At 40.9% G+C, this 23,534-nt stretch overlaps 1 protein-coding gene and 1 long non-coding RNA gene across 2 annotated transcripts; one reads left to right on the plus strand and one right to left on the minus strand.

Annotated features, from left to right (window-relative positions):
* Positions 1–244: 244 nt before the first annotated feature.
* Positions 245–19,540, minus strand: SMPD4 (sphingomyelin phosphodiesterase 4). Its single transcript, XM_030025662.2, is given in 20 exon segments — positions 245–785; positions 1,253–1,381; positions 1,548–1,679; positions 2,442–2,675; positions 2,952–3,157; positions 3,873–4,036; positions 4,336–4,436; positions 5,439–5,529; positions 6,014–6,159; positions 8,691–8,780; positions 12,488–12,559; positions 13,209–13,341; positions 14,658–14,809; positions 16,513–16,565; positions 17,176–17,284; positions 18,157–18,232; positions 18,383–18,501; positions 18,503–18,526; positions 19,028–19,114; positions 19,387–19,540. Coding segments are annotated over 20 exon segments (2,484 nt in total). The 5' UTR covers positions 19,426–19,540; the 3' UTR covers positions 245–458.
* Positions 6,587–10,877, plus strand: LOC115346035. The gene is made up of 3 exons (XR_003924995.1): positions 6,587–6,653; positions 6,977–7,122; positions 10,524–10,877. It is a non-coding gene; the product is annotated as an uncharacterized LOC115346035 (long non-coding RNA).
* Positions 19,541–23,534: the final 3,994 nt, after the last annotated feature.

Consider the following 23,534-nt stretch of genomic DNA (forward strand, 5'->3'; position numbering starts at 1 on the left):
TTCCTATAAATTTCTTGGTGCACTGCTATTTCTGTTGCCTTTGTAACTGCTCTGGTTGTAAGCATAATGTGTAAGTAAGTAAGTCAGTCCTACAGCTAATTCTTGCTTTAGAACAGTGTAAAAGGCTTCAATCCAGTTATTGCTGAATCAAAAATATTTCTACATACGGTACAGTTCATTTCAGTATTAAATACTGATGGCCCATTCTTCCCCCCCTCAAAAAAAACCCAAGTCATTCACCAGATTCTATACGAACACCTTTATAAAAATAAAATTTACATTTATTATCTCCACTCCACACGACCACATCATTGTTTATAAAACTCAATTAACTTTTTAATATTAAAAAATACTTTAGGAAGATCTGATATGATAATTCAAACATTTTAGTCATTGAATCCCAGGCTCATCCTTAAAACATTTATTTTTACAAGTGTAAGCAAGCCGAGAGGAGGAAATTAGTGTTCATGTGGTTTCCATCCTTCACAGAAAAAAGTCATTATTACGGCATAAAGAAAATATCCAATCAGGATAATGAATGTGCAGCCTACTGGCCCAATGTAAAACCAGGATGCAATGAAGTAGATCATCAGCAAAGAAATGAGAGTCCTGTAGCTAGCTAGAAACCTCAGACTGATTCTTGGTCCCCAGTTCTGGCTTGTTCCGTCCTTCACCACAGGACTATACCTGATTTTCTGTATGAGATGGGGGTTGGTAAGATGATAGCGACAAAGTCTGCCAACAAAATCTTCCCTGGAGCAAAGCACATCCATCTGATCAGCAAACTGAGGTAAGAAAAGTTTAAACATTAGTATTCTACTGCAACTACTGTCATAAAGTAAGTGTAACTTATTTTACGATTTTCTTCGTTTATAGGATGAGGATTATAGGAATTGGGGGGGGGGATCAAAATGCATTTTTAAACAAACTGCTTTAGTGCCGACTTGCCTTGTATCTATCATACCTATAGGAAGAAAAGGATTTGCTTTTCATGTTTTAGAAACATTCATTCTGAATGATACTCCATTGTTCACCAAGAATAAAGAATACATTTAAAATGTTATTTATCAATGTTTTGTGTAGGAAAAGCAGAACTACAGGTAGAGAAGCAGGCCTGATACTATCAGAAAATACCCATCTAGATCACAATAAAGGAGACAGCAAGAACAAACGAAGTGTCATATATGTGCAAGTGCAGTGAAGAACAGAAATTTGCAATGGAGAATATGAAAGGAGGCAGTGCTGTACTTACCCTTTCGTTAAGCACCGAGGATAAACGAAATAGGAGGCGGACAAGAGTGGCATTTTCGTAGCTTCGGATGGGCTGAAGCTCAGTATCTCCTTGATACTGCACCTCAAATCTACGTAGGCCATTTATGATCTAGAAACAGGAAAATAAACCCCTTACCTTGTAGCTTCCATCTGAAACACCTTTATACTGGCACCTCTCTTAGCCCCAAATAAGTTGCATTTCTCTTGGTGTGGAAAAAGAACTTGTCTTTTCAAGAACAATCTAGGGTAGCAATATGGAATCTTTCTTCTCTCACCTGGTACCTGCCAAGGGGTGTAAGAATGAGGCCATCCTCGCTTTCAATGCAGTCTGGAAGCTGTTTTTTTCCATTCTCATCTTGAGCTGTCCCACACTTCATCATCATCTGGGTCAGTTGGGCTTCATTCAGCTACTCAAGAATAACACAGTTCTAAAGCATGTCTGATCTACTCCCTTTTATTTCATTTATTTCTCCCTTCACAAACTCCTTAGTACCGGAAAACTTCAACAGCCAGCACGGATACCAAGAACTGCTTAATAACACCTCAGTTAGACATTAAAAGGAGATAAAAGTCTCCAGATTTCTTGTCTCTGCTTGTCAAATCCAAAAAAGGTGTTCTGTTTTATATGTCCCTTAGTCCTTGAGAGCTGTCAAATAGCTGTCTTCTAGGTCAATTATGTATGAGGGCATGTGGCTGACAGAGAAATTCATCTGTTCTTTTAAGTTTAACCAAGGAAACAGACTACTTCTAGTTCATCCATTCATCTATAGCTGCAGTTATATGTTGTATTTTTATAGTTCTTTACAATTAGAAGATAGTGGACGGTTTTTAAAATCTAAGCTATGCCTTGCCTGTTTGTAAACATGAGAACAGGCACAAGTAGAGACAGGTTTGGTATAAACTATAGAGTCCAAAAGAGTGGTCATCTGTAACAAAGTAGGCTTGATATTTTGAAATTCAGAGCATCTAGTTCCATCTACATTGAAATGGGTTTTGAAGTAGTCAGGTAAAGTCAAGCCTACAAGATGTTTACAACAAAATTTGCTAGCAGAGTCTCTGGATGGCTTTATAACCCCACAAAGTACAAGAGAGGCAAAAGTACATTTGAGGAATCCTGACCCTTGTTCACACTGCCACACAGGGAAAGTTCTTAGAAAGATGTTACGTACCTTAAAGATTTGGCACAAGTATTCCAGTGCCTTCTCTAAATATTCATCTGTTTTTTTGATGCTGTCTTGCCCAATTTCATCAAGGTCATTGCCTGTGTAGGAACCATTCATCTCAGATGGTGTAAATCTAAACCATGAAAAGAAGGACTGGCTAGCCATTGTTTCTGCAGAATGGTCTGATATGGATTTTGCCGTCTGCTGCGCCTGACAAATTAACTGAGCCAGTTTTAGCACCTAAAACAAAAAAAATTGTGTGGGACAAACATAAAGGATGGCTAAGCATCAATACACGGATAAAACTGTGCCTTGATATCTGGCAGCAAGAGCAAACCCAGCAAACTCACTCTCTTAACTCAGATAGACTTGTGCTAAGACTGTTAGTTGCATTTCCAATAGGGCAAAGGTAGTTTTTAAAGTTTTCCACTCTTAACTTCTCATAATATGGATGCTCAGCATTGAGAAAACACCTCTCAAAGTAGAAAGATATGTGGAAAGAAATTTGTTGCTTACCAAATTTCTGACTTCTGTGCCAAACATTTGTTTATACTGGAAGTCCTGTCCTTCCAAGCTGTAAACATGACTCTTCACCTTAAATGAGGCATCTGTTATAGTTGCAGGCCATGATGAGAGGAAGCTCCCACCAAGTGTGGGGGACATAAAAAGTCGATGTTGACGATGGGGAATAACAAGTTCTGGCTCCAGGAATAACTGTTCCCCTAGAATTTGAGAAAAGTAGTGAAGATGATTATGTAATACTCCTGGTTTTGGCTGGGGAAGGTCTAGCTACAAAGCATCTTAAGTCTGCTAGGCAACTTGCTTTTAGGTAGGCAGGTAGTTCTAGGGGGAAAGAGGCCTTAATTACTTTTTTTTTTTTTTCATTTAATCCTCTCTGCCCACAGCAGAAAATGTCAGAGGGCATTTAAATGCAGTCCATACAGACAGCACTTTAAGCCTGTAACTTTTTTTCAAAGGCAGTGGAGAATCATGACACTTAAGACATTGATAATTGTCAAATCTTGCCTCTCCCAAATTTACTGTATCCTAATTATCCTGAAGAATATACATGACTAGCTGAGTAGCTGTTTTGCTAAGTACAGATACCTTTAGAGATATAAGAAATTTTAATCCTGAGGTAAACAATCAAGACAAGTGTAAGAAAAACTGACTTTATTGCAAATACCCAATATTGTATTCTTTCTCCTTTAAAGAAAAATTGTAGAATGAAATCTAAATGATGGTGGTTAGAAAAGAACTATAGACATATTAAACCAACATGACAAACATTAGTGAAGACATGCAGACTTTTGAATGGCAAAATAGCATGCAAAATGGGAGATAAAGTCTATTCACCTCAGTGCTTCTGAGGTGAGATGTAGCCGTTGTGAAGAAAGATTGAGACAGGACAGCGTAAGATGTCAAAATATCATTTACCTTTCAGGATCATTTCAGCTAGATTGGGCTGAGCAAAGACTTTGGCTACTCGGAACACCATGAGAGCATTTTTTGGACTGACCAAGTCTGTTCGAAGAGCTCTGTTCAGAAATCCTACAAACAGCTTAGTATACATGAGTAGGTTTTCTTGAATGAAGGCAGCCCTGTCAAAGCGAGTACAGGATTTGTGAGTACAGCTATGTAAATAACTGTTATTTTGTCTTCTGCCAAATGAATCACTAAGGGACTGTTTTATACTGTCTCTGGAAAGATTGTCTATTTGCACTGAGATGAAAGAATACTCCTCTCAAAACGAAAGCCTGTGTTGTAACAAATCATCTCTGATCTTGTATAGGAAGCTAATTCAGGTTGGTGGATGCTTCCTGAAATTCTACTGGTTTACTCAGGATCTGCATAAACTTGAGTCTTGGTTCAGATTACTCACAGTTGCTTTCCTCCTTACCATTTCTCTGACACACTGCGAGGCAAGGGCTCTGCGCTTTGTGGCGGCTTTTCTGGAGCATATCTCCAAGGCTGCAAGTAACTTAACCACATCTCAAGAACCTAAGCAAAATCACACATAAAAACATGTGAGTATCAATACTTTTTGGAAAGGAAGACTGAAGGCGTTTTTGTTCGTTTCTTTTGAACCTAGTGAATATTATCTTAATGACACCTAAAAGTTTTCAGGAATAAAGCTCTCTAGTAATCTGAGTATCTTTGAAAAAGAACTGAAAGAACCAAGTGCCTGTTGGTTAGGACCAATCTGGATTTTCTGTAATACCCAAAAGAGACAGCACTCAAACAGCTACTACAAAAAAAGAAAACTTAGTTGGTGGCTACATCTAAGGTGCATTTAACAGCTCTGGTAGTGTTCACTGAATCCCTATTGAAGTAAGTAAACAAGATGCTACATTAATATAATTTCAGCTCTCGTCTTCTGCATAGGCGTACCCATCACCCTGAGGAAACAGTGGAGTCCTGACTGCACTGAAGCCACTAATAGCTTTGCCATGGCCTCTGTAAACGTTTCTTCTGATATTCTGCCTCACATGTGTACCTTAAACACTGTGATATAACCAACTATAGGTCTAGTGAGCAAGATCTAGCCCTGTTACATTCTGTGTTTTTAAACTCCTACATTAATTACCAAGAGTCACCATCTGATGTATTTCTTTTCCTGCTTGCAGGAGGTAATATTTGCAGTATCTTGCTATCGTAAATTAACATCATATTACTTTTGTTTATGACCTATCATATTAGATAAGATATTAGGACGTATAAGAATGTATCTGTTTTAAAAGTAACACCTATTTCTTTTCAATCAATAGCCACTTTCAGTGTCAGGAAAATCGGCCAACAACCTGTAGTAATTCTCACCAAGATCTATTCAACTTCCTTCTTATGTCTAATTGGCACTCTAACATTAAATGTAGATGTTATATAAAGAATTTCACTACTCTAGAAAAAAAAAAAGATTTAAAGACCAAGAAATAGCTGCTAAACAGTAATAACTAATTACTAGTTCTGTTGAGTACAGACTTAGAAAGAGAAGCAGGTACATACTGCTCTGAAAGAGGCATCCAGAGGCCAGTGGCCAAAACAGTGTTGCAGAAAGATATAAAGTTTCTCCTGGACAAACCGAGGAATTACAACCCTGCAAACAGATTCAAAGACAGTCACATGTATAAACCAGCAGCAAATTTTGAAAACAAAAAAAACCCCAACCCAACCAACCAAAAACCCAACACACTTCCACAAATGCAAATACAGAAAGGACCGACCCAAACTTGTTCTTTACCTGAAGCTACTTCTGGCCACTGAATTTCAATTCAAATACATAAATATAAAATTCTCCACTAACCTTGGCCAGAATCCTCTGGTAGCATTTTCTTTTCTCTGACTTGTGCCAAGATATAGACTAGTGTAATAGCAAGACATCCCCCCCCCCCCCCCCCCCGAAGCTCCCCCCTCCCCATCTAGTGGATGTAAGAAACATAATCCATTAGTTCTCATGTACTTTTAATAATGTATTTCTGTATTTAACCATCAAAACAACCTAATTCAACCTCTTGGTGAAAAGCACAGCTTTTCAGGGAGAAGCTCTGTATGTTTCAGAGACAGGCTGCTCTTGTACCTACCTTTTAAACTCCTCTAGTGGGCTGGCTGTGTGGGAGTGGGCTGACGGGGAGAGAGGCTCTGGTTTCAGGCTGTTGCTGAAAGCATGCAAATGTTTCACAAGCAGTCTTACCACTAGCACGTGCTCTTCAGTGGGCTTAAATGACTCCTAGATTCAAAGCAAAAGACAGGAAGATAATGAGTATCACATGCTAAATGTCCAGGAGATAATTCAGGAAAATCATATTCTCAGATCAGGAATCAAAATACAAGAAATGCTCTCTTCCTTCTAGGTTCTTCACCGTAGTTTGGTGCCACCTGATTTTAGACAGACTTGCTGCCCAGGACAAGCTGCATCAATCTTCTGCCATCAGTTCACTAAGAAACAGTAGTGTATTTTTGATAATGTGATTGTAAGAAAAAGTATCTACAGTACTCTAATGCACTGAATTTCAGGCTAGCGTTAAAGAACAGAGTAACTTCTAGATTTCGACTTACCCCTTTCTGAAAAAAGAATATTCAGCCTTTCATTATGGTTATAAATTCATTGCTGTGGACAGCACAACAGATCCTTTGTTTATGCTCTTGGCAGGCTTTACTGAGTTCTTCCTATGCTGGTACTCATCTGCCTTATAAGAAAGAATAATCCTAGAAAGAGTTATGGTAAGAATAAGCACTGCTTCAAGTCCTGTGTGATCCTGTTGCTTCTAGCATCATTATGGGCAGAAGTAGCCTGGGTGGGAGTAGAACAAGGAGTGATGGTGAGCCACAGTGATGTTACTAGTAAGTGAGTGTATGATATAGCAGGGAGATGAATGAGGTAAAAAAGAGCTAGTTCTCCTGGGTGCCCAGCACCAGAGCTGGTCTGCTGCAGAATCTGGGGACAAAGCACTAACTCCTTTGCTACTGTAATCTGCTTTAAGAGTAGTGAACTAATCTCAATCCACTACTGAAGGCAGATTTTAAGATAACATTTGTTTTCCAAGTTTCACAGCTCTCACGTTTCTCAAAAGTTGAGAAGAATGTACATGAAACAAAAGTTACAGCTGCAAGTATAATGGAAGATGCTGGAAGAGTGTATTAGACAATAGCTGCAAGAGGTTTCCAGGATGCCAAATGCAGCCATGCTGAGGTAAGACACTGAACATGACTCTAGGGGACTAGCAGGTGTTTTTGTACAAAAAGTTTCCACTTCTTAAATCAATTCAACAGTATTTCCAGTTTTGGGGGCGTGGAGGAGGGAGGTCTGTGTGTGTCTTTATGTCCTTTCTCTGCAACACCTGAGGCAAAGCAGATGCATTTTTGCAATCTCTTAAGATTTTTAATACACTGTAAAATTCACTCCAGGAAAGGATTCAAGGCTTCATGACAGATATAGTCATGTAGTACAGCCAGATCTGAGACTCCTCTAAGAGAGAGAATAACCTGTTACCATTTCTAATGAAGGCTGGTCTTGTGTTCTTGACAGCTCCTGGTAAGTCAGCATGTTTTCTACAGTCCTGAGGAGAGTTTATATAAGAGGGTAGAACTCTGAGAAGTTACTTGGTCCTAGGAGTTTAGATCAGGATCTCCAAAAGCAATTAGAGAGGTTGAGTAGTCTGCTATAGGCCTTGAAAGGGTATAATTTAAAAAAAAATTCTAGGCTCCCCTTGAAGGTACCTTTTGAACTTCTAAAACCCCCAGTACCACCATTTCAGTACATCATTTCAGGTGATGCTAGTAGTTTTTCCACTTAGTAATTCTTATAATTTCCTCTTAGCCTGGATCAGCACTATTACAAACATTACTGGTTTAAAAAGTATTTTTCCTCACAAGTGTTTTTGTTGTCAAACCTGAACTTACAGGATGGACATACGCCATTCTTTTCTTAACACAGTACTTAGATAGACATAATAGTAAAAAAGATTTAAAGACAAGTAGTAGTTCCTGTTTTCCTTTCTAAGCAGTACCTTGAGATATCATAGCACTTCATAAAAAAACATAAAGGATTAAACAGCAGGAAAATTCCATGTAGTGCTAAAGAGCTTTATAGTATATATGCTTAGCCCTCCCCTTTCCCAAAATGAAGACCCAATGAATAAAGGGCTGAAGTAGGGAAAGAGGAATCAGCAATCTGTTCCAACAGGAATGTTTTTGCATGCACATTTCCTGAACAATCTGCAAATGTACCACTCATGTGCTTTTGCAAAACTGGACACTCAAGTTCACATTGCCACTACAAATTTAGTACTAGTCAATGACATTTCACTGACTAAAAAAACCTAGATGTTACCTACCTTAATTTTAGGTGACAGCCATGCAAATTCTGATCTTCTCTTCCACGCAAGGTTTGCTTAAATGACTAGTGTGTGAAGGGCAGAAATCTGCCATCGGTGAAGCCAGTTTTGGAGTCAAAAAATGTCAGCGTAGCTGCTAAGCCTCTTTCTACAGTGCATTTCAAGAATGCATCTCTAAAAATGGAGTTCCTAATTAGTCCTCATAATATGCTAGATTTTAAGTATTTCCTCCATGACCTTTACTAACACCCCTCGATATCTGTTTTCACTGAAAATTTAGTAAATCTCAGTGCAGTTCTCAATCAAGTTGTAAAACCACACCTCAGCAGAAAAAGCTGCTGTACAGCTAGCCCCAATACACTTTGCAGATTATATGATGGAACAAGATTTTTAAAAAGGAAACAAAATGAAAAGATGGTAATACTTGGTATGCGTGGAGGGCCTGGTAGCTGGATTGGGCAGGACTACCGTGGTGTTTACTGGAGATACTGAGTCGGTAGTGGAGAACCTCCAGCTGAGACAACAGAAACAAAGGAAGGGGGGGGGAGGGAAAAAAAGGAGAGAAGAGAGCAAGAGAAAAAAAAAGTGAGAATGAGCCCAAGGAAGAAGGGTGGGGGGAAAAAAATGAACATCACAAATACAGTCAGGGACAACATATCACAATAACAACTGCAGCCACAGTATCCTCTTCTCTCTGGTGTTCAGTAGATTGGTTCCACAGTATTTCATACCCTTTATCAACTTGGAAGTACAACTGGTAGCAGGTGTCAAAAAAGTATAGCTGTAAGTGGCTGTGGCTGTTCTCTTTGCTACCTTCAGAGCAAGTGCTGGTAGGGAATATGGAGCTTTTGCCAAATAAACTCCCCATTTCAGAAGTTAACTGAACTGCAGCGACAAGGATTTACACACTGTTATGGTGTTTCATTAAATAATGGAGTAAAAGCGTTCAATATTCTGCAAGCTTTTTTAATGCTATTTTGAAAAATTTCATCATTTCTTCCTGTGCTGCCGGAGAAGCAGGGTTTGTATACTGGGAAGAAACTCAAATTGATACTTCCTTCTTCCCACAGAACAGGAAGAAAAAGAGTTTGCCCAGAGAAGTTGTGGATGCCCCATCCCTGGAAGTGTTCAAGGCCAGGCTGGATGGGGCTTTGAGCAACTTGGTCTAGTGGAAGGCAGGAATGGCAGGGGGTTGGAACTAGATGATCTTTAAGGTCCTTTCCAACCCAAACCATTCTATGGTTTTATAATCACTGTGAGCCTGTCCAGTAAGTTTCCAGTTCAGAGAAGTCCTCTGTCTTCTCTTTCTACTTAAAGGCCATTTGGGAAGGCTGCAGGTTTTGTGAATTTCCTCAAAAGAGGAAATTATTTTTACTATTAGGGAAACATCACACATATAAAAAGGCAAAAGACATACTTAACATACAGTGTTATATGCTGATGCAAAAGGCATCTTGCCTTAACACTGAAGTCTCTGCAAGCCTCAGCCCGATCCCTTCTTGGATGAATAAGGCAGAGAGTATCTTTTGACAATGTGATGGTGAAGAGGATACTGTAGTGACAGTGACACACATGTATGAAATTAATGAAAAAACATAAAACAAACAATGTACACTACACAGATCCCAATGACTATTGTCAGGCATCTAAACTAACTCTCCAGATCACACCTCTGCTGTCTTTGAACAGCCCCTACCCAATCTCCTCTAGTGCCAGTTTGGTATCTTTTGGTTTTACGCTCTTAGCGTAAAAAGCTCCCCAACAGCTCAAACACACCATCTGCTTTGTAATTGACTCCCCTGCTACAGGAATCAGCAAGAGCCTGTAGTTTAATGGGTGTTCCACATGCAGTTGCTGGGGTCTGTGGCACCTGGCATTGGAAGGTCAGGAAGCATTACACAAAGTTTTATCAAATAACTTCTTTTTAAGGGTTGTGATTACAGCAGAAGGGAACAGGAAAAGAGATGCTGCACGCTTGGGCTCTGGATCATCCGAGAAAGAAAAAGCAAACAGACGATGTAAAAGAATAGGAAAATAGTTGAATTAATGGGGAAAACAGTGAAACTCAGCATAGCAAATAGTGTCAACCTCAGGTTCACACCAGACCCAGAAAGAATTCAAAGCAGTGAAGTAGAAAAGTACATCTTGTCAAAAGAAATTATTTACTATTAATTCCCATTCCATTGCCTTCTATTTGTAAAGGGAAGTCTGTGATGACATTAACACGGTTTAAGGAAAAAATCTATCATTCCTTGAGGCACTTCACAGGAAGTTACATATCTGGGATCTGGCTTGGCCCATCAAAGCAAACAAGTCTGGCTGCTGGACAAAGAAAGAGCAAATTCTGTGGAACCTCATCCCACCTTCCAATACAGGTATGTAGCCATTTCAAGTCGCTGATGGTCAAACAGGTCTAGATCCAGGGATGAGTGGTCACTAATTACCCCTCCTTCCAAACGCACAGAAGGCTAAATGGAATCAAGTGAACCTGCATAATTATTAATAATTTTAAGAATAAGGTTTAGGGTGATCTTGGGTTTCCAGTCAAGCCCTTTAACCCTTATGTTAAAACAAAACTTGCATTTCTGCATATTCTACTTCCTCATTTGAGGAACTACGAAGCAGACTATTCTCCGTCAGCCCACTCTGAGACCAGTCTACAAAGATTAGTTCAAGCATCACAGGCTTATGAACAGTCCTGTCCCCAACTGGTCCGGAACCTTTCCTCAGTCCTGCAGGAGGGATCCTTTGTCCGTTTATGGATGTCACGGGGAATTCCAGTCCCCTATTCAGGTGCTCTAAGCCCAGAGAGTGAAGACTTCCTTTTTTACATGCCCATGATTACCTCCCATCAAAGATGAAGCTAAAATACCATCAGGGAGTTATGGCCTCAGGTTGTGGCTCAACATACCTTGTGGAGGATCCTGAAATGGTGATTTCAGAGAACTTTAAGCTCTACCTAAGCCCTATTCCACCACAGCATTAATAGTCATTGTCTATAATTGCTGCTCCCTAGCGTTAGAAGAGAGTGTCTGAAATACAGAGGGTGAACAGAGGAGAGAAGTTTAAAGCAATCATTATTTCTGGCCTAAGCACAGCGCTTGATGCACAGACTGGACAGACAGACAGACCAAAGGTACTTCCAAGCAAAGCCTTTCCATCACAGGTGCACAGCCATGCTGCTGGGAGTCCCAAGTGGAGACTTTGCAACATTAGTGAGTTTGCATTTTGACCTCAACTTTAAGAATAAAAGACAAAACCCATCACACTTCAGCTCTCCAATGTTTTTCCTACCAAAATATAAATATATTTATTTTATAGTCTGTGGAGTGAAGGATCAGAATTTCTCAGTCAATCAACTTTCATATTGCTCTTTCACACAGGAATAAATCCTGAGTAGCTTTTATATTTCTCTCCCCTTCTATGAAAGTCCCACTGTGACCCAGAGGGAATTCAGAGGATCAACATTTTCTCCTTCAAATTCCCTTTACATTTATAATGCCTTTGATCTTAGCCTCCCCAACACTTACTTGGTTTTACATGCAGTAGTTTGTTATTGAACAGGCCACCACAAACTGCTTAAACCAGTGTATTATCTGAGCAAGAGATATTCTGAAGATATCTGAAGACTGTAAAATATTCTGAACTCTGTAGCTACAGAACTGCTTCTGACACCTTTATGGTGAAAAGCGTATTTTGGAACATGAAACAACAAAAATGGTTTATTCACTTAACACTGAAGGAAAATTTAGTAAGATTTCCTTTTTTAATTTGGATTCATGCTAAAAAATGGTTATGTATCTTAGAAGTTACTAATTGGTATTTCAGTAACAGTTGCTATCGCTGCTGGAAATCAATTTTAGCTATGTTGCCCCAGTGGGATTTAACACTATGCTTTTATAGTGGCATCTTCCCCGTCATTAGTAGTTTAATTCTTGGTGTTCAGATTGTTGTGACCATCCCACAAACTTGTCTTACAAAAAAAACCAAACCAAAACAAAAACAACACAACTTCTGCAATGAAGGCAAATCTGGATGACACACTCACAACATTGTTCATAACTGGACTAGCAATTTTGACACACTCATGTAGATACTCTGATAAGTTATTTCTTTCCTTTGGACCAATATACGAAAAAATTCTCCACAGAATAGGAGATTTACCCCAAGATAAGAGGTCAACCATCAGATGACACTCATGAATGAAGTACAGACTATTACCTTGACGTGAGGGGACTGCATTTTCTGATACATTTCCAGTGAATAATGATGAAGCCACATTTCAACAAAGATCTGCAAAACAAATATTTTCTCAGCTAGGGAAAGAGAAATAATCCAGGACTTGTCAGTCACAAGCTAGGTATAAGGGAAGACCATAGTATATAATCTGAAAACTAAGCTGTACTGGTAAATAGACAGGCGCAGATTCAGAGATGTTTCAGGTTATCATCATGTCAATGCAAATGACCAAGTTGGCATACTGTTAGCACCTGCTAAGCATCAATATTTCAGTTCAGCAACATGGTAGGAACTTGTTTCAGAACAACTGTTAAGTCCAGATTCTCCTTTCCCTTTCCTTGATGGTGAACAGAACCAACTTCTCTGCGCTCAACCTTTGCTTAGAGCATAGGATTGATGTAAGATTAAAAAAAAAAAAAAAAATCGGGTTTAGAAGCTTTTCTGGAAAAAATTACTCAAATGCTTGAGATCAGTTGTTGGATATACAGTCTAAAAAAAAAGATATTAAGTGCCTTTCTAAATTACAACTTAACAGTTTAACAGTGGTTCTTTGTTTCAGTAACAGAAAACAACAGCTGCACTGCTCAACTCCAAAAACAAGCTAAAGCAAAATGGCATAACTGTCTCTGGTTTAAAAAGGAGAGATTCCTCAGTCAGCAGCAAGAAATGCTGTGGGGTGTTTTCCTCCTTAAATTCAACTTACCTGGAGCAGCGTTTCTGATCTCCAGATCTCCTGTGAAGCTGGGTCAGCATTCACAGAAGGCTGATGGGCAATGTGCCGTTTCAGCAAGCTGGTGTGATGCATGCCATAGGAAGTGAAAGGCACTGCTGGAGACCTTGAAAGGCAAATGAAGGGAAATACTGAAGTCAGTAAGCCTCAGTAAAAGCAATGATATATTTCCGTGTAATCACCAGCTTATAAACTGGAAAGCGGTCTTTAAGAAGTAAAACTGCATAGTTGATTACACATTGCAAACTTCTGCAACGTGTTATAATTACTAGTCACTTTAACTATAAACAAACACTACATCACTATTCATACTGCACTGATCCAGCTTTACACAGACCTGATGTTATGTTCAATAATACATGGGTTTTTTACTTTCTCCTATTCAGTTTGTTTTCTTTCACTCTGCCTTCCATATTCATAATTCACCTGCTCTGTATTTTCCTAGGTATATGCTAAGGCTCAACAGACCATGGAAACTGATATTTGAAATATATTTAAAATGCAGTTATATAAAATATAATGGCTTTTTTTTTTACATTTGTATAAAATTGCTAATATTGAGAACATTTTATAAATTCGAGTAGCAAAACCAATTTTGAAAACGTGGACTTCCGCACACTTGGCCATTACAAAGAACAAAAGACTGGGTGCTTGTATTGGAGCATTTTCCCTTCAACTTTGTGGGTTTGGTTTTATGCCATTATCGCATAGATATATAGAACTTCAGTAAGTGGTCAAAAATCTTTCATTCTCTTCCTTCCGGTTGTGGCTAAATAGCTTGACCATGCAAAAAGTCACCTGAAATGCAGTCACTCATATGATTTGATTACTAGTATGTGTCTTGGCTTTTTATACCAGAAGTTATGAACTAAGAAACCTATGAGCACTATCAGTCTGCATCAAAGCCACAGGCATGGTCCTGACGCAGCAATTTCAAAGAACTGCAAAACAGGTAATGAGAACATTAAGCAATTAAAGATGGCAACCTCAGAACTGAAACAAAATCACCAACTGTCAAGTTGTCTGGCTTTACAGCAACATTAATAAAAGATGCAAGTTTCCTTGTAACAGTGTTTATCACCAGTGCCATCTTTACCACATACCATATGTATCTGAAGGTAGTAAAAACTGTCAAGTACAGTTAGATCTGTCCTACTCCAGTTGCAGGGCACAAAACACAACTAGAGTTGCTGAACTGATGAATTTTTGTTGCTTGTACATGCCTTTTCTTCTCCAATAATAGCTACCTTTCAGACTTTTAACTGAAACCTTTACGGTGAACATAAATCTATTTAATTTTTTATAAGTACATACAGATAATAAAGAGCAGAGGTCTTTTCTACTTATCAGAGATTTTGTTCCAACAAACTGTATTTTGTAAGCACTGTTCCTGCAATTTGCCTCTGGCACTGTAGTCATTACCTGGGAGTTGGAGAAGGGATGGCTCCCCCGGGATTTGAAGAAGGTGGAGGAAGGACGCTTCCTTCAGTGGGTAGGAAACACTTCAGGTATGTGTCCACCAAGATGAAATAAGCACTGTTGGAAGGGCTGACATGATGGGTGACGGGTGAGTTCTGAAACAGACACACATGATATACCTGGAGTTATATGCTGCTACTTTAAGCCGCTGCTAGGGAGTGTCTGTTACACAGCCAGACCCATTTAGTATAAATAAGCAGAAGCCCAGTGGTTATCTCTATGACACACATGATATACCTGGAGTTATATGCTGCTACTTTAAGCCGCTGCTAGGGAGTGTCTGTTACACAGCCAGACCCATTTAGTATAAATAAGCAGAAGCCCAGTGGTTATAAAGGGTGAACTGACAACAAAGACACTTTGGAACAATGGTAAAATAACTAACTGTAAGAGAACTGTTGCTGTAGTAGTGAATGTAACCAAGTATGAGAAGAGTGCAGTGTTATATAGCACAGGTAACAACAGGAAGAGGAACCAAATAACCAGACACCATACTACAAAGCTGTGGTTATGACTGTATAAGCAGTGTTATTGGATAGAGGGGTAGGAAACCCATCTGGAATCCATTGCCTGCTCCATGCTAGCCTGTTGTTGGACAGACTGCTTACTGGTATATAGAATCATAGAATCATTTAGGTTGGAAAAGACCTTCAAGATCATTGCGTCCAACCATCAACCATGCCCACTAAACCATGTCCTGAAGTACCCCATCTACTCGCTTTTTGAATACCTCCAGGATGGTGACTCAACCACTTCCCTGGGCAGCCTATTCCAATGCCTGACCCTTCTCAGTAAAGAAATTTTTCCTAATATCCAACCTAAATCTCCCTTGCCTCAACTTGCGGCCATTTCCTCTTGTCCTATCTCCGGCCACCTGACAGAAGAGACCAGCACCCACCTCACTACAACCTCCTTTCAGGCAGTTGTGGAGAGCGATAAGGTCTCCCCTCAGTCTCCTCTTCTCTAGACTAAACGGCCCCAGCTCCCCCAGCCGCTCCTCATAAGACTTGTGCTCCAGGCCCCTCACCAACTTGGTTGCCCTTCTCTGGACACGCTCCAGCACCTCCATGTCTTTCCTGTAGCGAGGGGCCCAAAACCGAACACAGGACTCGAGGTGCGGCCTCACCAGTGCCCAGTACAGGGGACGATCACCTCCCTGCTCCTACTGGCCACACTATTTCTGATACAGGCCAGGATGCCATTGGCCTTCTTGGCCTCCTGGGCACACTGCTCGCTCGTATTCAGCTGGCTGTCGACCAGCACCCCCAGGTCTTTCTCTGCCGGGCAGCTTTCCAGCCACTCTTCCCCAAGCCTGTAGCACTGCATGGGGTTGCTGTGACCGAAGTGCAGGACCCGGCACTTGGCCTTGTTGAACTTCATACGATTGGCCTCAGCCCATCGGTCCAGCCTGTCCAGATCTCTCTGTAGGGCCTCCCTACCCTCAAGCAGATTGACCCCTCATCCAAATCATCGATAAAGATATTAAACAGAACGGGGCCCAACACCGAGCCCTGAGGAACACCACTTGTGACCCGCCGCCAACTGGATTTCACCCCATTCACCACAACCCTCTGGGCTCGGCCATCCAGCCAGTTTCTCACCCAGTGAAGATATCTAAGGTGGGTATTTTGTTTATTATCCAGTCTTACTTCATCAACTGAACCAAAGCAATAACAAATTCTAAAAGTACAGATAAAACTGCTGTTAATTCAGCTGGACAGCATCTCAGCGGGCTCTTAAAGCATTGTGAAGAAAGGCTAATGCTGTTTTAAGGGAAAAATTGCTGAAAGGTACTTACCTTCTGTGTAATCAAACTAATTGCAAAGTAAAACATGTAATATTCAAATGGATCTGGAAGAACAGAGTCAAGGATCAGATAATAAAAAACAGGTACAGCTGTTAGATATCTGGGGATGCTGACTAGACATTAAATTTTTATTTTGTCAATGCTAAAATAACTTGCTAGAGCTTAACAGCAAATTCAGCTTTGCCTTCTTGCTTTCCAGCCGACTCAAACATTGGTAGTTGAGTTTTTCTCTATGTGGCAAGGTGCGTTTGCATTACTCTTCTCAGCACATTTGACTATCTCAAACTGAAACGAGTGCAGCTGCAGCTAGACTGCTTCCAACAAGTACACTAGCTGCAAAGTTAACATGCCCTTTTTCTATCATATTGCATAAACTATAAGTAGTTACGAAAACAAAAATTGTGAAATACAGGCTCTACTGAAATCACTGGGAATTTTGTTGTTGACTTGAATAAGGCCAGAAATTCCCCCACAAGGGTTTATAAGAAGAGGACAAATTTATTTTTCATTGGAATCTAAACATTTCTAATCAGCCCAAACTCTTACCACGACTGTGATTTACCACAGACACGTAATAAATACACAACAGAAATGCTTATTATCTCAGTTTTAGATATTTAAAAGGAATTAAACATACAACTGTTAAAAGGATACTAAGGGCCAAATTCAAACCTAAACCACCAGATGAAGGAAACTGGACTTTGTTGTGGTATAAAGAGCATTCTGGTAGGACTTGCTCTTGTATTGAAGCCTTCACAGGGCCCTGAAAAACAGAGTAATGAAATATTAATCTGGCTACTCAGCATACTTGCAGAGCATGTTTTCAGATAGTGAAGTTCTGCTGCATTCCAGCATTCTGGGATGATATCTACATTCAGTGCAGTGGGATTTTACTGCATTGCAGTAGTTCCTTGTGCAAATGCATACTCTTTAGATAACTGCCAACTTTCTCACTGAAAATGAGTATTCAGTAGAAGAAGAAAAAAAAAAGAGCCTTCACCAAGACTTTTCCAGTTGGAGTGGGAGCAGCAGAAGACTGGTGTTTGCTTGATGACTGGTGGTTTTATTAGGGTAACTGAGCTGTGGACCAGCAATTACTATATACTTAAACGACGTTTCCTTTTGTTAAAGGCTGTCGAACTATCTGAATCAATTTCTATATAGCAGGTAGCTGGTAGCAATGGAAGAAACAAAGTGAAACAACTCTGCAGATAAACACTTTTGTTTGAAATGTCACAGTTCATAACCAGGATAGCAGTTAGTCTTCAAACACATGGGCACAAAGCGCAGCCAGGGAAGGCACTGCTCTGTGACGAGCTTGGAAAACTATTTTCAATCCTGCAACTACTGGTAACCAAGATAAAGCACACGACTCTCTGGGGACAGGATAAGAATCACAATGCAGCCTTCTTGGCTGAACAGCACAAATATCTAGCTGCTGACAACCACCATCTCCTACAAAGTTTATGGCTGGGAACTCTCATCTAGCAAGTGTTTAAAGAAACGGTTATGCTCTAAACCTTGAGCACCGAGGCTATACCTGGGCCTATATTGAACCGTACATATAAAGTGCGTGCAAAGTTCCAATAGCTGCAACAACTATATTCTCTTTTTACGGATTTTTCAGTTACTCACTGGAAGATATGAGACTGGGAAATCATATCTGTACTCTTCTGCTTGGAGTTTGTAAACCAGCTTCATCATTGGGCCACTGCAAACAAGCACCAGAATGAAAATCCATGGTAAGAACCCTCTCCTGTGTCACTTTTGTGAATTTATATTTGCACAAGAGAAAAAGGTCAAACATTAGTTATTTGTTCACCCTACAGTTTTTAATCTGTGCTGAAATGAATGAGTTTACCTGGGATCCAAGAAATCCAAAGCCACAGAATATTCAGTGGGATTTGTTCTTCCTTGCAAACAGCGAAGATTCCAGCCCACGATGATGCCATCCAGGCTACCAAAAATGCTCTCCACCAGCCCATGGGAAGATGCCATGCAGTTCCTTTAGGGAAAACAGACACAAATAGTTAATGTGTACAATTCCTCACTTGAACAACCTCTATTGCACATACTACAACGCACAAAGATACTGTCTGCCAGCTACTTATGGCTGATTTCCAGATTATCACTGGGCAGAGCTTCCATTCAAAAGAATGTATTATAATACGGCAATTACAGGAAATCTATCCTGATTTCTGATCCTACTAAAGTTGCGATGATACTCATCAGCATCGCGTGCAATTACTTGTCACATTTTAAAAACTAGTTTTCCTCGTAAATTGGGGCTGAAATGTATTAATGAAGTGGAGTCAACTGAAAAAATCTTTTGATGACTAGAAAAGGTTTTTTACTCTTGGGAAACACTGGCTTCCTACTGTTTCACCTGGGGTCCCCAGAACTCTGGATAAGAGAAATAGGAACAAAATAAATAGTAACGTGAAAAAAGCAAATTCCCCCAAAATACGCCGGGCAGCGAGTTTCTGGAAAGGCAGCGGCCGCTCACCTTGGCGGGAAACTCCTCAATGACCGTCTCCAGATCGTGGCACCGCTGAACGAAGGGTTTGTTTACACAATCTGCCTTCAAAGTGGCCTGTGACAAACCATAAGGGAAATCAGATCACCGCTGCCAGAACGGACAGTATTTATCACGGCCGTGACGTAAAAACCCCCTAACCACGGCGTTCCTGTTGACGCGGCCGAGGTTCACGCTTGACCGACTTTACAGCTCGCACAGGTACGCGACAAAGCTGACGGTTAACCAGAAACCCCGCGAGCCCAACCGGAACGGGACGACCCGCTGGGCCCGGCCCATGGGGCTCGCTGGGCCGCCTCCCCCGTGAGCTCCCGCCGCTCCCCACCCACCAGCAGGAAGCTGGGCTGCTGCAGGTGCGGGCCGGCCATGCCCCCCCCCCCCTCTCCCCGCCACCGGCGGAGCCGCCTGTTTCCGGGCCGCGCTGCAGGAAGAGGAGCGGAAGCGGCCGGTAACGCTTCCCGGCAGGAACGCGGCGCCGCTTCCCTCACGGCCGCCTCCCGCGCTCGGCGCCGGCGCGGCCTTTCTGCGTCATCGCTCTCGCCCGGCGCGCCGCGGTGACGCCACCCCCCCCCCCCCCAGCTCCCCGCGGCCGCGGCGCCTGGCGGAGGGGCGCGTGCCGCTGTTGCCATGGTGATGGCGCAGCGCTGGGCGCCCTCCAACATGGCCGCCCTGAGGGGGCCTGCGGGGCCTGGGGGGCTTCAGCCCCTTCCCGAGAATCCTCGGGGCGGGGGGGGGGGGTTGGGGCTCCGGGGTGCTCTGGAGGTTTTTTTGGGGGGGGACGTATCTGATAATAGGGACCGCGGTCAGGCAAGCACACAGCAGCGCGGGGTTTGGTGGCGGTGAAGGCGAAGCCATCACTTGCTCAGATATTGGTGTTTGGAGAGAGAGCGTCTTGTGAGGAAATTAAAAGCAGCGTGGGCAAAGAGAGGCCTCACTGACAATACACGCTTCCTGATAATACATACTTCCTGACTGCTTTCAGAAGAACATCACAATACTGTGGAGGAAAAGTGGGATTGTTTTTTAAATAGAACTGTATTAAACGGCCAGAAAACTATGTCAGAAGATGCGGCAGCTATGCCGAGGGACTCTGTTAGAAATGAGACCTGCATGCATCAGCTGAGCTATAGGAACCAGTAATTACACAGTTCAGATTAAGAGAATTGATAAGGGAAGCTGAAGTCACCAGGAAAAACACTTGGTTATAGACATAAGGGTAATCACTTCTCAGTGTATAAGGAGAGCAAAAGAAACCCTTGTGATTGTAATATCCCACTGGTAGATAGAGAAAGTAAAATTAAAATTGCTAATAATGCAGAAGAGCGTTTGATGCATGCTTACGATTCATGTTTAGAAGGAAGCAAGATGATACGTTTAACTGCAAAGCCCCAGTAATTTGTGTGCAAGAAAAATAAATGGGCAGAAAAGCTATCGGCTGCTCGTGTTTTTTAAAATTGGGAATTGGGGGGAAATTCCATAAAACCAGAGGAATGCTCATGTTGTGCCAGTATCCAGAGAGAGATTTCCAGTCAGAGGTCCAGAAAAGTATAATTATTTTATAAAATACCAAGACAGTTATGTAATTAACACCAGTAAACATGATTACAGAACATAATCCTCCTCAGACAAGTTTGGTTTTGTTCGCGACAAGATTTACAGGTTTTGTCAGGAAAGACCAATGTGGGTAAAATGTAGATTTTCTTGATCGTTCTGACTGGTTTATGTGAGGAGGTGCAGGAAAAGTTGAGTGAAATGGTCTGGTTTATGTTGTGTAGGAGGTCAAACAAAATGATGTGGCCTCATACTCCACTGCTGTCATTAACATTGAAACAAAGCATAAAAAATTGTGTTAGAGAGAAAACCAGAGAAATTCCTTTTGTAACATCAGCTCTGACCCTGCAGGGTGACTTTATTAATCCAGTTTAATAGGATTATTTACCAATGTAAAATGATTCAATATTTACATAAATGTTTACACGATCAGAATTAAAAATGGTACATTATTTCTTGGTATTGACATGTGCTTCCACTCCAATCTGCTTTTCCCAAACTGGATCTCAAAACTGCTTTTTGATCTTGGCAGTGACTAAGAGGAGGGAAGGCAGCAGCTCCAGTGGCAGTAGAGCAATCCAGTTCCTGACTGCTGAAAAGACAAATTAACAGCTTTTCAGACAACCCCATTTGGAATCCTGCCAGGCAATTAATTTGCTTATTCCTTTCCTTTTTTATATTACATTTTTTTTTTTTTTTTTTTTAAACAAATGTCCAGTGTTTTGAATGTAGCAAGCTGGTAACAGATGACAGAAGAGTTCTCTGACACGTACAATAGTGTGATTGAATAGAACTGTTTGAGCTGTATTTGCTGTGATGCATATATGTATACGTGGCCTGGTTGGGATGCTGGCCATGTTTTAAAAGTGCATTTGCAGATGGACGCTGTCTCTGGCTGAGTGAACACTTTTCCTTGAAGGGCCGGTCCCTCCTCCAGGTGGTGATAAAGAGCTATTTTAGCTCCAGAAAAAGCTGTTGGGACTTGATGGCAAAGCTTCTGCAATGTGTTTATTTAGCTATAAAAGTTATGGGTATGATTGCCAGTAATTAAGGGAAGAGTAGACCTGATGTATTTTCAGTGGGTGATAGAATTGGAGAAAGAAAACAAGAAATAAATGATTGGGTGAATAAGTGGAAACAGAACAATGGAGGTGCTTGGTAGGGATGGCTCAGTAACACTTGTGCAAGTTAATAAAATAGCTGCATGGGAGAAATTTATCAAATTATTTTAAGAACTAGGGGAACTGCTGAGGAGAACTGCAGAATGACAGTCAATTTATAACTATAAGTTTGTTCTGGAGCCTACTGAAATCAATGGTATAGGTCCATTATCACTCTTACATATAGCATTTTCAAATGTATGTATCAGGATTGTATATGTATTTTTTCCCATTTTGCAGATGGAGAGACAGAAGCCCAGAAAAGTTATGTCACCTGCTGATATGCCACTTACCTAGGTTTCTTTTTTCCCTTTCTCCCATATTATAGCTGTCTATAAGCCACGGCAACAAGAAGGGCTTTTTTGTTTTGTTGGTATGTTTGTCCTGAGAGGAATTATTCCTGAGATAGTTTGAGGTTGAGTTTTTTTTCTGAAAGTGTGAATTCCATTCAGTAATCTGCTTTGGTGCTTGCTTTGTCATTGTGCGAGAGGTTTCTGTTAGGCAAAGTACACAGCTGAAGTGACCAACTTCAGCCATGCTAACACTTCTCCTAGCTAGCTTCAAAGGTAAGCCAGCATTTTGTCACCTTGGTGTAATCACTACAGCATTAGTTTCAATCAAACTCTACAGAGTTAATTAAATTCATACAATTGCCATGAAGCTGAATGACTCAGTAGGGCACAAGCAATTTGTGCGTAGTAGAGTGAGCTAATATAACACTTAGTGCCAGAAAATCCACTAGGAAAAGAGACTTTCTAAATCCTCTGATGGCACCTTGCACCGTTACTGATGCTCCGGTTAAACATTTGGGATATATAAGAAACCAGACTTGTGTGGTTCTGGTGCTCGCCATACTGTCTCAGGAGCTCATACGGCCTTCTTTTCTGAAAGCAGTACTAAACAAATTCAAATTTAATCATATGGGGCCCTCACTGCATTTTACAAACTTCAGTGGGAATTCCGGGTATAGAAGGAGTGTTACATCAATGCTTTAGTAAGTGGCTTATTCATTTTAAGATGAAGCAGTGTTTGTAGCGAAAGATGCCATCTTATATAAAGCCAATGGATGGATATCAGAGGGAGAAACAGACAAGCTTTCGGGAACTCTAGCTTCTCTTGAAGTCTGACTCAGATGCAGCAAATGACAAGTCCAAGCTGGGAACAAGTTACCATAACTTTAACCTGATTATGTTAATCAGTGAATCAGAGAGAAAAAGATAAATTAGAAATAATCTAATTTAAAGAAACAGCATAGGTTTCTGATAAATTAGACAGACCTTGTTGCTTGTGCAGGATTAATTTAATCTCTTCTTGTAAGGACAGGTTAGAGTGTTGTAACAGCGAAGAACTCTGTCAAATGTTTTCTTTTGGCTGGAGAATTCTTTGGGTGTTGATATGTCAGGGATGGATGAAATGATTTGAAAACATATAGTCTCTTCAGCTGTGATGGGAGCAAAACCAGGCTACCAGTTAATGACAATTCAGCTGGAACAGAGCCTGGAGTCATACAGGTGAGGAGAAAAGGAGAATTTTCAGAACTGTAATAATGTTTCTGGTCCAACTGAAGCAAGTTCTCTTTCCAAAGCTGTTCAGCTCATGCAGACATCAACATTATACTATCCCTAACATGTACAGACCTGCTAAGGCTGTAAGTCAAAGTTTCACATGGATAAAGATGAGACTTCCTTTTTAGTCTGAGGAAACATTAACCTACTCATTGTATGCAACGACTTCTCTTCTGAATGAAACTTCAGAAGGCTCTCGGG

This window comes from Aquila chrysaetos, chromosome 9 (assembly GCF_900496995.4).
Source record: "Aquila chrysaetos chrysaetos chromosome 9, bAquChr1.4, whole genome shotgun sequence".
Taxonomy (NCBI): Eukaryota; Metazoa; Chordata; class Aves; order Accipitriformes; family Accipitridae; genus Aquila; species Aquila chrysaetos.